At 30.8% G+C, this 15,693-nt stretch overlaps 1 protein-coding gene across 1 annotated transcript; it reads right to left on the bottom strand.

The window, feature by feature from the left end:
- Nucleotides 1–5,379: 5,379 nt before the first annotated feature.
- Nucleotides 5,380–10,125, bottom strand: LOC131628554 (uncharacterized). Its single transcript, XM_058899383.1, has 6 exons — nt 9,742–10,125; nt 9,448–9,619; nt 7,630–7,679; nt 7,277–7,354; nt 6,485–7,133; nt 5,380–6,332 (listed from the first exon to the last, which is right to left on the bottom strand). Exons 2-6 carry the CDS (start codon nt 9,595–9,597, stop codon nt 5,763–5,765), a joined length of 1,497 nt encoding a protein of 498 aa, XP_058755366.1. The 5' UTR covers nt 9,598–9,619; nt 9,742–10,125; the 3' UTR covers nt 5,380–5,762.
- Nucleotides 10,126–15,693: the final 5,568 nt, after the last annotated feature.

The following is a 15,693-nucleotide window of genomic DNA, read 5'->3' as shown; positions in this document are numbered from 1 at the left end:
TGCGGGTAGTTGACAAATGTGCTCGTTTCATTCCGTTGAAGATGGATTATCCGATGAAGAGACTTGCTAAGTTGTGCATCGAAAGGATTGTGTGTTTGAATGGTATTTTCTTCGGATATTGGAATGATATCTTTTGAAGCTTTGTGTATTCGTAAGTGTAGAACGTTTCGTATCAGTATGAATCGAGAAAGATAGTGGATGTGGTTTTGGTGTTGAAATGGTTGTGTCGACTGAATTTTCGAGGACGAAAATATTTTAAGTGGGGGAGAGTTGTAACAGCCCGAATTTTATTATTTGACTAATTAAATAAGGATTTATTTACTTAACTTGGACGAAGTTTGATAATTAATTGGATCGTCAGTGTTATTGAGAAACATGTTTGGATTACTAAGTGAAGTTGGAATTTATTCGGTTAATCGAAGAATTAATAAAATGGAATATGTAGAGAAATAATATTAGAAATAATATTATTATTGGATTTTATTTATTTGAGATAAATTCGGATTTAATTGGATTAAATCGGAAAATAATATTAAGGGTAATAATATTATTTGTTGGAGCATAATTATTTATTTGACTGCTCTATTTTATCAATTGGGCCTAATTAGTTAAGAAGTAGAATTATATGGGTTAAGCCCAATATGAATAATATAGTAAGGGTTGGAAGAGTAGAGGTATGATAACTTTGTTTATTTGCAAAGAAGAGGAGAAAGGAGACTAAGAGAAGAAGAAAGGGGAAGAATAACAAGGGGCAAAAGCTAGGGTTTGAAGCACATTGAAGAGGTAAGGGGGAGAATCCCTATTATTATGGGTTAGTCTAATTTGATCAATGGGTAGAAACATATTTAGGTTGAAATCTCTAATTTTAATGGTTTTGAAATTGTTAAGTTTCGATGAGTAATCTTTGATTTGTGCTGATTAATTGTGTTTGAAATTGACATAAGGGTGTTATATATATATATATATATATATATATATATATATATATATATATATATATATATATATATGCGTGTGTGCTCTGTTTCTTTTATGATGTGCATATACTGGAGATGTCCTCTCTTTCTACATTGTAGCGATACAACAAATTCCAATATGTTTGTTCTTCTTTACCTGTAGCGGCATATATGTATGTATGCATTGGAGAATTGAAATGAAGCATGGTTCACCTAGTTACTGTAGCGTATCATATGTATATATATATTAAATAGAAATTGATATATAATGAAAGTAGTAGAATAATAAATTGTGTAACAGTGACAATTAGAAAACAAAAATAAATGCAAAACAGTTCCGTTTGACCGAATAGCGGAATTAAACGGTATAATTAGTTGTGCGGAATTTAATGAAAATTTACATGGTAGCTAAGATTAATTAGTAGATTAACATGATAGTATTATTTTGTTGAAATGATGATGTTTTACGAACCGACCGAAATTGGGTAAATTTGAATATTTCTTATATCAAATATTGGTTTTGTAATAGAAAATAATAGAGTAAATTGGAACTCATGTAAAATAATTATTAATTAGTTGATTTAATTAATAGTTGAATTAATTTCAATGAGTTCAATTGATTGGAATAAATTTAGAATTAGATCAATTATTCGATTTGTCGGTAAATTACGATATTTTGAGGATTTGTCCGTAATTGTGTTTTGTCTTGAATATGTATGTTGAGAAATATATATTTTCATGCCAATGATGTTGTGCTAATATTGATTCTCTGTGAGTAGTTGGTTAATATTAATTCTAATGATTAATTGCTTGATGTTGAAAGTGTGTGTTCATGTATAATTGGCAAAATGAGAATTAACATGAGATAGTATGGTTACTAGTGTTAATTGGATTGTGTGAATCGTAATTGATTAATTGGCCTCTTATATGTTAATGATGTGTGTGTGTTGTGAATGTTTTGTACAATTGGTGGATAATTCATAGAGTTGAATTATTGTGATATGCGGACAGTTAAGATGGTAGAGATGATCTTAATTGCATATATTTGTGATATTGTACATACTTTCATATCATAGTGTGCCTTGAAACACAGGTGGATTTGCTTTGAAACACAAGCGAGCTTGGATTCTAAAGTGAATCGGAAGCCGTAACTATATGTTTACAATTGGTGGACTTTGGTCTTGTCCGGATCGGAAGTGTGGCTTAGATTCTAGAGATATGAATCGGAGGCCGGTGAAACTTAGAATTTCACATTGGTACCACATGCATAGTGTCACATGTTTCATTGAGTCACATTAGAGTTATGTGATAGTTGATTATGTGCATTATGTTGTCGTGATATGTGCATGATTGTGATAATTGATTATGTGCATTATGTTGTTGTGATAAGTGTACGAGTGAACAATTGATTATGTGCATCGATGTTGTAATGCTATGAGTATGAGTTTGGTAATTGATTACGTACACTTGGTGTTGTGGTGATATTGTATTAGTTGATAATTGAGAATGGGTGATGTTTGAATACATAATTGGTTAAATGCGGGAATATGTGATAATTATGGCTATGTGCACAATTGAGAATATAGTATTGAGATATTATACTCTTATACTTGTTGTACGGTTAATGTATGTGATTATATTGATTAGTATTAATTTACATGATTAGGCAAGGTGTAATGTATTCCTAGAATTGTTGATTTAACCATTGTATCTCATTATACTTTCTTCATAATGGTTCGTATTCTCACCCTTTTGTTTTAATGTTGCCCTCGTTTGACGACATACAGGTTTTGACGATTAGTAGCTGGCGTGTGATCTAGTCGGAGTTCTTCAAGTTGCTTGGTAATTAAGTAGCGAGTCAATGCTCTGGTCATGTAACACTGGGTAGCTTAGACGTTGAACTCATGTTCTATTTGTTTATGTATTTTGTTATAACTTTTGAACACGTTTAATTGGTTATCTTATGAGTTGTTTATGGAGATATGATCCTGGTATGGGACATGTATCATTTATATGAAACACATGAGTATTACTTTCCGCTGTTAATGCATATTCTAGATGAATTATGATTATATGTTAGGTGTTATTTGAAATGACCAGGTGTATTGTATTTTGTGGATAAATGCTGTCGGTTTTTTTTAAAGCTTTTAGTTTTTTTTGAAAACGTCGATGTGACGCCCTTTTGAGTTATATGCATGCTTATTCTCTGATTATATACTTATTAATTATGGGGTAAAAAGGGGTGTTACATATCTCCATCTGTCTCATCGAGTCATGCATCAATTCAGGTCTCTACAGGTTATTCCAAGAGACCCCCTCAGTGTCTGATGCTCCTCCCACCATGGTTCGTAGAGATGTATATGCGATATATGATGATTTCTATAATCATTTTGTACCAGGTGAAACAAGAAGTATGACAACTTCTCACAAATGGAGTATTGCATTCAGCTACATCCAATGGTATTTTAGAGTGTCACATCCTTATAAGACACTAGATCTTCACGGAGATTCACCTAGGCGACCTCATCAAGAGATATTAGAGGAGGAGCAGGTTAGGGCAAATCATGTCGTTGATGGATAGCCTCATGTCGTCGTATAAAGGCCATTGCACGATCATGTATAAAGAGAGAGGAGACTTTTTGAAAGACACTTATGCGAGGGCCATTATAGATGATGTTCTATCTGAGACAAGGACGACATTGAAGTAAAAGAGGAAAAGAAGGAACAAGGGGGTCCGATATACCAGTAATATTTGATAATATTTGTATTAGGGAGTATGAATAGAGAGATAGTATTATAGTTTGCAATTTATCATTTTTGTTGTATTATTGATTCTGAATTGATTCTAATATATGCCATTTTAATCTTATTACATCAATGTATGGTTTAATCAATAACAAATTTATTATGATATTATACTTATTATACATGACATATTACATTTCCGTTTGGTTCAATTGAGGGGAGGAGAGGGGAGGGAATTTTATCAATGGGAGGGGAGAGGAAGGGAGGAGAGGGACTTTAATTACATATATGTTTGGTTCAAAATATGAAGGGGGAGGGGAGGGGAGGAATTTTATTTACAAATATGTTTGGTTCACAAGGGGAGGGGAGGTATTTTAAAACTAATTTACATTTTTAACCTTGTAATTTTACTATAAAATTCACAATATTTACTATTTATAAGTATTCAATTCGATAACATCAAAAAAACTTATAAAAACATAACAGTTATAATATATAGTTTAAAAAATTTATCGAATACAATAAAATCTAATAAAAATATTTGAAACAAAAATATTGCAATGGTTAAAAAGTAACATAAAAATATATAAAATAAAATAAAAATTTTAATTATAATTATAACAAGGATAAATATGTAAATATAATTATAATTAATATAAATCACCTCCCCTCACCTCCGAATCCCCCCAAATCGGGGGAAGCAAAAAGTGGCTCAGCAGGAAATTTGGTCCCCTCCATCTACCTCTCCTCCCCCTCTTAAAATTTGAACCAAACACCTAAGCTATTAAAAATTCCCTCCCCTCCATTTACTTCCAACCAAACGGACCCTAATTAATATAAATCACCTCGCCTCCCCTCTGAATCCCCTCAAACCGTCTGAAATTTTTAGTGTATTTCTTTAAAAATATCAAATTTTACTGAATCAAATTTCTACAAATTTTACTGAATCAAATTTCTGTAAATCAAATTTGAACCAAACACCTAAGCTATTAAAAATCCCCTCCCCTCCATTTACCTCCAACCAAACGGATCCTAATTAATATAAATCACCTCGCCTCCCCTCCGAATCCCCTCAAACCGTCTGAAATTTTTAATGTATTTCTTTAAAAATATCAAATTTACTGAAATTTTTAGTGTATTTCTTTAAAAATATCAAATTTTTAGTGTATTCCTCCCTTTCCCTCGTGATTACGGAAAAATACTTCTATAACTTTTACGGATATGCATCTTCAGACTACATCTTCAGACTAAATTATGACAAAATAAGAGTGTGACTTACTTATGAAAGGATGTGATGTATATGAGGTTATCGCGAAAATTTGCATCTTCAAATTCATTTTTGAGAAAAATAAAGATGCGACTCACTTACACATGAATTTGGTGTATATATGAATTTGGTGTATATAAGATTTGTTCGAAAATATATTTCCGGATTCACAAGTGTAATTTTAAATTTACATAGAGTGTCACTAAAGTGAGAAGTGCAACCCCTTTTATAAAAGGCCAAGGACCCTAATTTTATCGAAATAAGTAAACAAATATATTTTTGTTGTCTCAAGAAAAAGCTTATCGATGCATCTCTTCTGTTCTGGTTTCCAAAAAAACAACATTTCCACTGTTTTATAAATTATTTTCAGACAGAACAAACAGTTTGGTTAATCATGTTTACTAAATTTCTATAGACATTTTCCATTTCATAGTTTAAGTTCATTACTAACACTTCCCACCAAACATAGGCCAACATAAAATTTTGATCAGAAAATGAAATTATCTTGTTCATTAATCTTTCATTAATCACTTCTCATCCATTTCATCAATCTTTTGCAGCAAAAGCAAAAGATGAATAGAAAGTCATATCCACTGCTACAAAAAAGTTGCTGCTTACAAATTTAAGCTTCTTAACAATAAATTTTCAGAACTATTTCATATATTTTTAGTTAGTTTTCCCTACTGCATCTAACCCTAGTTCACTTTGGTTGGTTGCATACATACACCTAACCAAAAAATAGAAAATCTTTGTACAAAAAACACAAACCTATTGGTTAAACCTTAAATAAATCTCTATGGTTTTGTTCTAACTCTTTTCTTTCCTTTCGGCGGCGTTGTAGTCTTTTGACTTGAAGTCACACGTTCAACTCTTTTCGGTCTACTAAAAGTTTTCTTCACAGCCTTTAAAGATTCCACAGAAGGTGAAGAATCGGCTTTAACCGGCTTCTTAGTTCCTTGCGAGTGTGACATCGCCGATGCAGAGTTGTTGCCACCACCACCACTAGCCTTTGCAACGATTTTTCTGTTTCCTGGTCTTACACTTCTCGGTTTCACATGAACATTATGAACAGGTAATTTCACAGACTCATTCGGCTCGGCGAGTTTGCTGACTTTGCTGCTGCTAGTACTATTATTACTATTCTTGAAATTTTCTCTCATTTTTTTGGTGACTATGTCTCTTAGAACGAGAGCAGTTTTATACTCGCGAGTGTTCTTCGAGTAGAAGACTAAGGCATTGTTGGTGAGTAGCAGCAAGTCTCGGAATAGTTCTGCGGTTGATTTAATCGTTCGGATGCTGATTCTTGACCTTATCGTGTCGAAATCCATGTGCTGCCGGATCATTTTCTTGTACCGCCCTCTCTTCTGTTGTAAAATATATGAATGAACTAGTTATTCTATGACTACCTAGAAAACAAAATAGAGAACTATCTCCATCCACTATATCGAAAGCTTCATGAATAGAAGACTCGAAAACTAACTACAAATGTACAAGATGAGACTCTATTTACACATACCTGACTATCGAGTCTGCGACGGAAGGCAGACGCGCCTTTAGTTTCAAAAATAGAATCTAAAATCTCAATCATATCTTCCGCGTTACGATTTTTCAAGTTCTTATTTCGATTATCTACATCTTCAGAAGACTTTGCAACTTCACCGCAGTTACTGGTAGAACTTTCTTTACACCAAGAAAGAACATCGGCCGAATCTAATAAGTCACTTTCTCCAAGTCCAACACTTGCTTCTTCCTTAATGTTTCTGCTACAATCCTTCCGTTTTCGCTTCCCTCTCGGTTTTCTACAAGTTTTTATTTGTCCTTCGTATAAAAAATTCGCCAAACTATCTACATTCGAAACTTTAATCTGCTCGGTAGATTGTGAAACTTCGGGCTTAGTTTCATTATCATCGGCAGACGCGGCTGGAAGCTGGGATTCAGAAGACCAGTTTAGCCTCGTTTCGTGTGTGAAACTTCCAGCGGATAAATCGTCCTTTGATGTCTCTTTAGTTGATAATTCATCCTTTGAAGTCTCTTTAGTCGAAGATTCGACTCTCTGCAATTTCTTGGACGGTATATGTGATACCGGACTTTCTAAGCCATTTTTACAATCATCTTTTTTTTCATTCTTCTCGGCCTCGAGGACTTCGAGCTTTGATTGAAGAGACCTGAAAGAAATATATGAAAAATTAAATATTAAATATATTAATGTCGCGTTGGTTTCAGACACATACACAAACACATGTCAGATACTGAATACGAATACGCCTTTGTTCGATACCAAAAAAGATAACCGTGAAATTCTACTAACCCGATTGAATCTTCAGATCGTTCCAAAGCTTTTTTTAACTCTTCCACTCTTCTCTTCTTAAGCTCTTCAAACCAAGCCCTGGTATTATTGTCATTTTATCATTATACAATTTCTATGAAATCTTCAAAGGCTATTTCATTAAATATAAAGCTTATACATATAAGTATTTTTGTTAAGCAAACTCAGTTGATAAAAATAAAAAGAATATATAATTTTAAAGACTCTGTTAGACGAACTCAGTTGATAAAAGAACATATGATTTTAAAGACGCAGATTCAAACTTGCGACAGTGAATCTGTAGTGCCAAATAATATGTTGAAAAAGTTTATAAGAAAAATAAAAGAGCTACTCACGTGCTCCCAGAATACCGTTGTTGCAAGTCTTCATATTTAGCTTTACAGACCTACAAAAGTAATATTTCTATTTTAATTAATTAATTAACTAACATATAAGGTTAAGCTATGTGTCATTTCTGATTACTAATTTTATAAGAGAGGTTGCCCATAATCACTTATCAGTATAATTTATAGCAAACAAAGCAAAAGGAATTGTGCCACCTAAGTGATCATGTGCACTGATGGTATTATACTCTTCATTTAAATTATTATATTTTCAACTTTATTATTATTATTATTATTATTATTATTATTATATTATAATATATTATTTTTAAAATTAATTATTTTAAAAAATTATATAAATCAAATGTATTAATTATTCAAAAAATAAAATTATTTATAATAAGGATGGAGAGAAGAATAAATTAAAAAATAAAGTCAAGATATTTGATTTCTATAATGACTCATGGTCTAAATTTTTTTTTTTGGTAACTTAGAACGGTCTAAATATAAACATTCTTTGATTAATTTGTACTCCCTTGTGATTAACCTATTATTATTTATTAGTTGTAACCAAAGAAATCGGCTTATAATGAGTCAAAGATTTAAATAGGACTTTCTTTTGGTAAAAAGATTTAATTCTTATACAATACATAAAATAAAAATCTTACTTTATAATTTGTGTATCAACTTTTTAAATTTCTTAACTATTAAGTTTAGGAGACAGGTTAACATGCCTCTTAAATGTAAAGAGTTTATGTGATAACAATTGACTATAAAAGTCAGATTATAAAAAATATATTTTAAGATCAAATGAAACAAAATTGAAAAAGTATTAAATTAAGAGAAAAAGGAATATGCACTCTTTACACTGCCAACCAATCACAACTATGTATCAAATTAAAACACAATTTTAATTTAAAAAAATTAATATGACATGACAAGTGTAAGGATTTTGATTGGTTGTATGTGTAAAGTTAGTTTACACTGTCAATACACTACTTTTAAACTCTTAAATTAATATTTCATCTATCCAAATTAAATATTTTATATTTTATCTAATTTATAGGAGTTTTTTTAAACTATTTATTAATTTGAGTTCAATGATAAATTTAATATTAACTAAAACATTTTAGTTATATTTTATTAAGCCAATAAAATATTTGTATTAATTATAAATGTTAAAGTTCAAAAAATTAAATTAAATTAAAAAGGAAAAAAAATCATATTTTTCTTTAGTCAAATATTTCAAGACAATAAAAATAAAAATGAAAATATAATAATATAATATTGTTTAAGATGCACAGAAAATATGTTTTATATTACATATTCCTAAAGTCTTATATGAATGTTTGAAAAAAAATAGAAGGTTAATGCATGAATGTTTAATTAAATATAAGATATTCTTCATTAAAAAATACATTCGTAAAATATATTGCTGGCGAAACTATGAAACACATACACCTCAAATATAATCTTAAGACAATACTAATAATAATTTTAAAAAGTAAATAAATTTAATATAATCATAAATATTAATTTAAATATTTGATACAGACACATTTTTCAGACGTGTTAATGCTTCATCATAAATATTAATTTAAATGTTTGACACCGAGACAGACACATTTTCCCGACGTATTAGTGGTTCATAGATAAAATGTGATATGTTAAACGTAACCACTATCAATAAAACAATAATTACCTAAAGAAACTCGAAATTTAAAGTCAAAAAAACAATGCAAATGATATCTAATCATTCAAAAAAATTCCATTGAGAAAAACAAAAAGGAAAAAAGAAAAATCAGATTTATCTAATTTAATTAATAGTACCTGAGGGGTAAAAGTGTCTGAACAAACCGCTCGGGCTCGGAGTTCAGCGGCGACGACGTTCCATGCTCGCGTCCCGTGGCGAAGAACGGCTCCACCGAGGAGGAGCTCCTCCCATGTCCCCCATCTATCCACCACCACCTCAGTCCCCATCAACGTGTACGTTAGCAACAACCTGCGCATCCGGCTCACGTTAGCAAACACCGCTTCTTTCAAATAAAAATAATAAAACAAATCAATCACCACCATCTCCGGCAACATTCAAAACAAACAAAAAAAAGAGTAAAATTAACTTACCGGTTTTAGCGAGGTGGAATAAACTGAAAAGCGGTTTTCCGGCGGGAATTTCGGGAAATAGTGGTTTTGGCTGGTTTAAGGTGGTTTTACAAGGTTTTTTTTTTTTTTTTTTATATTTACTGTTTTATAAAAAAAAAAGTAAAAATAGTTAAGAGAGTAAGCGTGAGACAAGGGATGAGAGAGATTCTATTTGAAAGGATTGAAGAATGATAAACTCGTAACAGAAAATGACGACAACTTAAACAACAAGAACAAAAACATCATAAGCAATTTGGAAAAAATAATGAATGGATGATGAAACAATTGACAATTGTATTTTGCTAATTATGGTTTTTTTTATTTTATTTACTTTCTCTCTCTATCTTCTATTTTCTCTCTCTAAGATTGGGTGTATATATGGGGAATTTACTATGAAAAGACAGTTATGTCCTTAAGCATTTTAATGGTTTGGTTATGGTTTTATAGAAGAGAGAAGGTTGAGGCTAAATTTATATGCTTTTGAAAAGTAAAAAAGGAATATAAAATAGATAATCTAAATGGTAAGTAATAAATTTAAAGGTAATTGAGTTGTCAAGATAGAATAGAGACAAATATGATACCCATTTTACGGAAAATAAGATATGATATATATTTGATAGTCTATATGGGTTTATATATATATATATATATATATATATATATATATATATATATATATATATATATATATATATATATATATATATATATATATATATATATATATATATATATATCATATGAGAATGCCATATTTATATGAGAATGTGAGAATGAATCTGAACCACATTATTTATATTGAATGTGTTAAAAATTATAATGTTTTTTTTTTAAAAAGAATGGTTTTATTTATATATATTATTTTAATTAATACTATTATTTTTAACAATTTATTTTTCATGGTTTTGTTTTTTATGAATGATGTTTTCATTTTTATAAATATTTTTTTTAATAAATATATTATTAAACTAATTTATTAACAAACCTATAAATTTTTGGATAAAAAGGAAAAAGAAAATTGCAGCATAATTTATGTTTTGGACCGGTCAAAGATCCAAACAATAAAATTTTATTCTGCTATATGAGGGGTACTTTTATAATTATATCTTTTGTGATTTTTTACGTTTTTAAAAAATATAGTGTTTTTTGGATTTTGAAAATTTTGTGAGATTTTATCAGGCTTTTGAAGAATTTCATGAGTTTTACATTATTTTTTAAGATTTTTTGAGTTTTTATTAGATTTTTGGAGAATTTTATGAGTTTTTACTAAATAATTCAAAATTTATCAAATTTGAACTACCGCATTTTTCAACTACACTATTAAATTTTTCAAAACTCTACGAATTTGTATTTAATTTTTCAAATACACTATCAAATTTTTCAAAACTCTATGAATTTGTATTTAATTTTTCAAATATACTACCGGATTTTTCAATAATCTATGAGTTTTCATTAAACTTTTCAAAAAGTCTATGAGTTTTTATCAGAATTTTCAAGCATATTATCGAATTTTTCAAAAATCAATGAGTTATTATTGGATTTTTCAAAAAATTCGATAGTGTAAATTTCGGTTTTTTTTGTGCCTGTCAGAAATAAACTATCAGATTTTTTTAAAATCTAAAAAATTACAAAACATATCAGATTTATCAAAAAATCAGGAGTGTTAAATTTTTAAAAAAAAACTGATAAAAAGCATATTAGACTTTTAAAATGCACTACCAAAATTTTCAATTCATACTGAAATTTTTAATTATATTACCGAATTTTTTATTTGCTCTTTGACAAGAACATTTTTGAAATTATATAGGATGTCAGGTCAAATTGTGGGCTGGCATGATAAATTCTAGAGTATATATAATGGTAAAACTTTAATTATATTGAATGTTTTAAAAATTTAAAATGGTGTTTTTTCTTTTTATAAGATTTTAAAGAATGGTTTTATTTTAATATTATTATTTTAATAAATATTATTATTTTGAATTTTTTATTTTTCATATTATTTATTTTTACGACAAATATATGCAATTTTTTAAATATAATATTAAATTAATTTATTAATATACAATCAATGATATATTGATGAACAAATCTATAAACTTTCGGACTAAAGTGGAAAAAGAAAATGTGCAACATAATTTATGTTTTACGTCGGCCAAAGGCACAAACGGAAAGCAAGGTACATTTTCTAATCTCCACTTTTCATTATACTCATCTTGAATCTTAAATTTACTTGAGCGTTGGAGTGCTAACCTTACATGTCCATCCCGCACCGTCACACCAGAGATCAACACCACTTGTTCGAGATTCCACACCAACCAATTAGATTCATTTCTAGTTCTAGAACGAAACAATGGCGTAGTTTATGGGAAACGACTTTTGATTCCCGCGTTTTCCACGATCTTGCATTTTCAATTCTCTTTAATTCGCTAGTGTGTGACCTTCGATGATTACCAAATCAAGAGCGATCAGAAACAAATGTCAATCAAATGTGAAGGTCATTCGTGCTCGATCCAATTAATCATTGTTTCAACTATAGTTCATCTAGGTTTTGGATCTCTGATTCCAGCGAGAACTCCCAAAGTAAGAGAACGAATGATCCTAAATCCAAATCCAAATCTACACCAAAATTACCAAAGAATGGAAGCAGTTACCTTCAAGATCATATTGAATATTCTTGATCAACTTTTTGATCTCGCATTACCTTAATTCTCTGTCACTGACGTGATCTTACAATGGCGACGTCGAAGATACGGTGAATCTATAGATATTGTTGGCGAAGATTCATCACCAGAGCATCTTCTTGAGGTAACGAAGGACCTCCTAATGATGATCGGAGATTGCCTCAGATTGGACATGATAGATCACAATGAAGTTCGTATTGCAACTAAAGCTACTTAGTCGCAGCAAAATGAAACAAACTTACAGTGCAAAGTTTTATGTGGTTAAAGCAATGATCACTGTGGATAATGCTACACACTACCATGATGCAAAGTGTTGAAATTTTTTACTCTACTACAATTTCCAACATGTCGGACTGGGTGTCCAGTGCATAATATTCCACATTTTGATAAGTCTGATCTGGCAGCTGGTGAAAAAGTTTTTGATGTTCCACTCATGTATGGGCTTGTAAGAAATCATCCTCTTATTCAAAAGACTGTTATGGATGACACTCAAGAAACCAATATAGGGGATCAAGATATATGTCGGACAACCAGTCTGACATGTTGGAACAAATTCTTCAATTCATAAGGAGAATGATGATGTGGCCCCTGAGAATAATGTTGCAAATGATGTTGAGAACATTTTTATCAACAATCTTGAAAACAACACTGGTAATTTTGGGATTGATGATGATCATGTCCGTGAAGATGTTAAGGTTGATATTATTGTATCCCATGTTGATGTTGTTAATAACAATATTGAGAAAATAAAATCTGCAACAAAAGGAAAGAAGGCTCGTGCAGTAAAAGATGTAGAGGAAGATGTTAATGACAACTTGAATGGCATAGAGGTGCCTCTGAACAATAAAAGTAATGGTTTGTTACTAGAAAGAAGGCACAACTTGTAGCACAAGACTATGCTCAAAACAAAAGGGTTGAATTTGATGAAGTTTCTACTCCTATTATTCATCTTCAAGCCATCAGATTGTTGTTGGTTTTGTCATGACTTTATAACTTTATGAATTTGTTGCTACCTTGATGTGTTTTTGCATTATGCCATTCCATATGGTATTCGCTATGTTGATTCTTTTAAGTATTTTTCTAGTTTTCATTTTCAAACCTTTGCCAAATTATGGGGGTGAAAGGGAGTAATGTTGTGTGCATGCATGTATGTTTGTGTGTCTGTTTGTCTGGAATGATGTGAGCTCATGTTCGGTGCTTGATTTGATCTCTTGATGCGTAGCTATCACCTTCACTTTGCATGATCTCTGATATAATCTTTCATTGTTTTGTATGTTATGATGCATTCTCTGAGAAGTGCTACTATGTGTTCTCTTATATGTAATTTTTTGAAGATTTACTCCTATACATATTCTAAGAATTATAAAAGTTGTTTTAGCCAAAATTTGCCAACGGGGAATATTGTTGTTATTTTGATTGTCTGCTTTAGGTAAAATAATATGGGTAGTACAAGATGTATTTTATGATGAGGCATCATGTGGGACAAGAGGTTCCAACATGAGTTCAACATTTGACCTTTGTATGTGTGCCTTCGTGAATAAACATGTGCGCATTTTTGTTTGATTTCTAGAAGATTTGGTGTTTATGAGTTGTATCTTTTAGCCTTATGTTATTTAGGAAAGTTTGCTAAAAAGATTTAGTAAGATCAAATCAAATTAAATGAATATTTAAAATAAATTAAAATCAAATCAAATCTAATCTTCATCAAAATCAAATATGTTGTTATCAATTCAAATACCCATTGGAGAAAATCCAGGAGATGAATTCTTATATAAAGACATGTCCTAACAATGAAAGAGACACAAAGCAAGAGTTGAGTATATAGTGTGTTAGGGTTTGTTCTTTGAGTCTTTGTTGTTGTTGTTGTTGTTTATTGTACACCTCTACAACGTCCAAGTTTCATATATAAGGCATAAGATTGGTTATGTTAGTTGAGTTGTAATTCAACAATCTTTAAATTTGTTTTACGTATTGGTCACTAGGGTTAGTAATTTAGAGAAAGTGAGAGGGGTTCTCATTTTTAGGGGGGTTTTAAAATAAAAATCCACATGTAGTATTAGGAAGAGAGGCATTGAACGATGGTTGTTCATCCAAGACTATTTGTACTAATATTATTGAGAGTGAATTTACTTTCTTGAACTGGAAGCCCCCCAGACGTAGGTGACGTTGCAGTGAACTGAATTAACAATCCTTTGTATTATTTATTGCTTTATGATTTATTTAATATCTGTGAATCTATTATAAGAACGTTATACACATTGTCCAAAACATTTTGTCTAACATATGTCATGCGAAGAACATAATTTCAGTGCAATTGCTTTCAGCGACGATCTCCGGGTAAGATTTGTCTTCTGTATTGTTGTTGATCATTGCATCAAGAAATAAATATGGTTGGGCACAAACGTGTTCAAATAAAGAGAACACTGAGAAAACTATAATTACGGGTTTCCCGACGATCACGATTGTCGCCACCGATGCAAGAGTCAGTATAAGATAAGTCATAGGCAACGTCCCGTCGGGTGAACAAAGATAAGGTCAGCTACATTGACGCCCCATCCAACTGAAGAAAATATGATAGAATAAAGGACACCATATCCTCACCCCTGTTGTTAATAGTTATATACTCTATAACATTGCTACACAGTTTTTATAATCGATATATCCTAATTGTTAAATGCTGCAATTACAAAAAAAATATTGTGCGTTATGTGCAAGATGGCGTGAGTCAATCTTTTATGAAAGACTTCATGTATAATGAGCGCTTTTATAAACATATTTTTCACACCCCCTTTAGATCAAGCCAATCCAAGGGCGTTAGGCATTTGAGCCCAGAGACGCCCACCTCGATGAGAGTCATACTTTGAGGGAAGGGATAAGGATCTTACCCTTGGCTTATCATCCACAGATGGACGGTCAAACAGAGAGGAATATCCAGTTTTTGGAATATTTTATTACAGCTTATGTGTTGGAACAAGGAGGTGATTGGGTCATCTACTTACCATTGATTGAGTTTACTTATAATAACAGTGAAGGATAGAAAAACACTTAGAAAGGGGGGGTTTGAATAAGTGTATCTTTAAAAACTCTTAAGATAAAAACAATGAACACGATATTTTTATCCTGGTTCGTTGTTAACGAAACTACTCCAGTCCACCCCCTTAGAGTGATTTACCTCAATTGAGGATTTAATCCACTAATCAATCTTGATTACAATGGTTTTCCACTTAGATACCCTCTAAGTCTTCTAGAGTAT

Source organism: Vicia villosa, unplaced genomic scaffold (genome assembly GCF_029867415.1).
Source record: "Vicia villosa cultivar HV-30 ecotype Madison, WI unplaced genomic scaffold, Vvil1.0 ctg.000464F_1_1_1, whole genome shotgun sequence".
NCBI lineage: Eukaryota > Viridiplantae > Streptophyta > Magnoliopsida > Fabales > Fabaceae > Vicia > Vicia villosa.
Note: the sequence above shows the minus strand (reverse complement) of the source record. Positions and strands in the feature narration are given on the sequence as shown.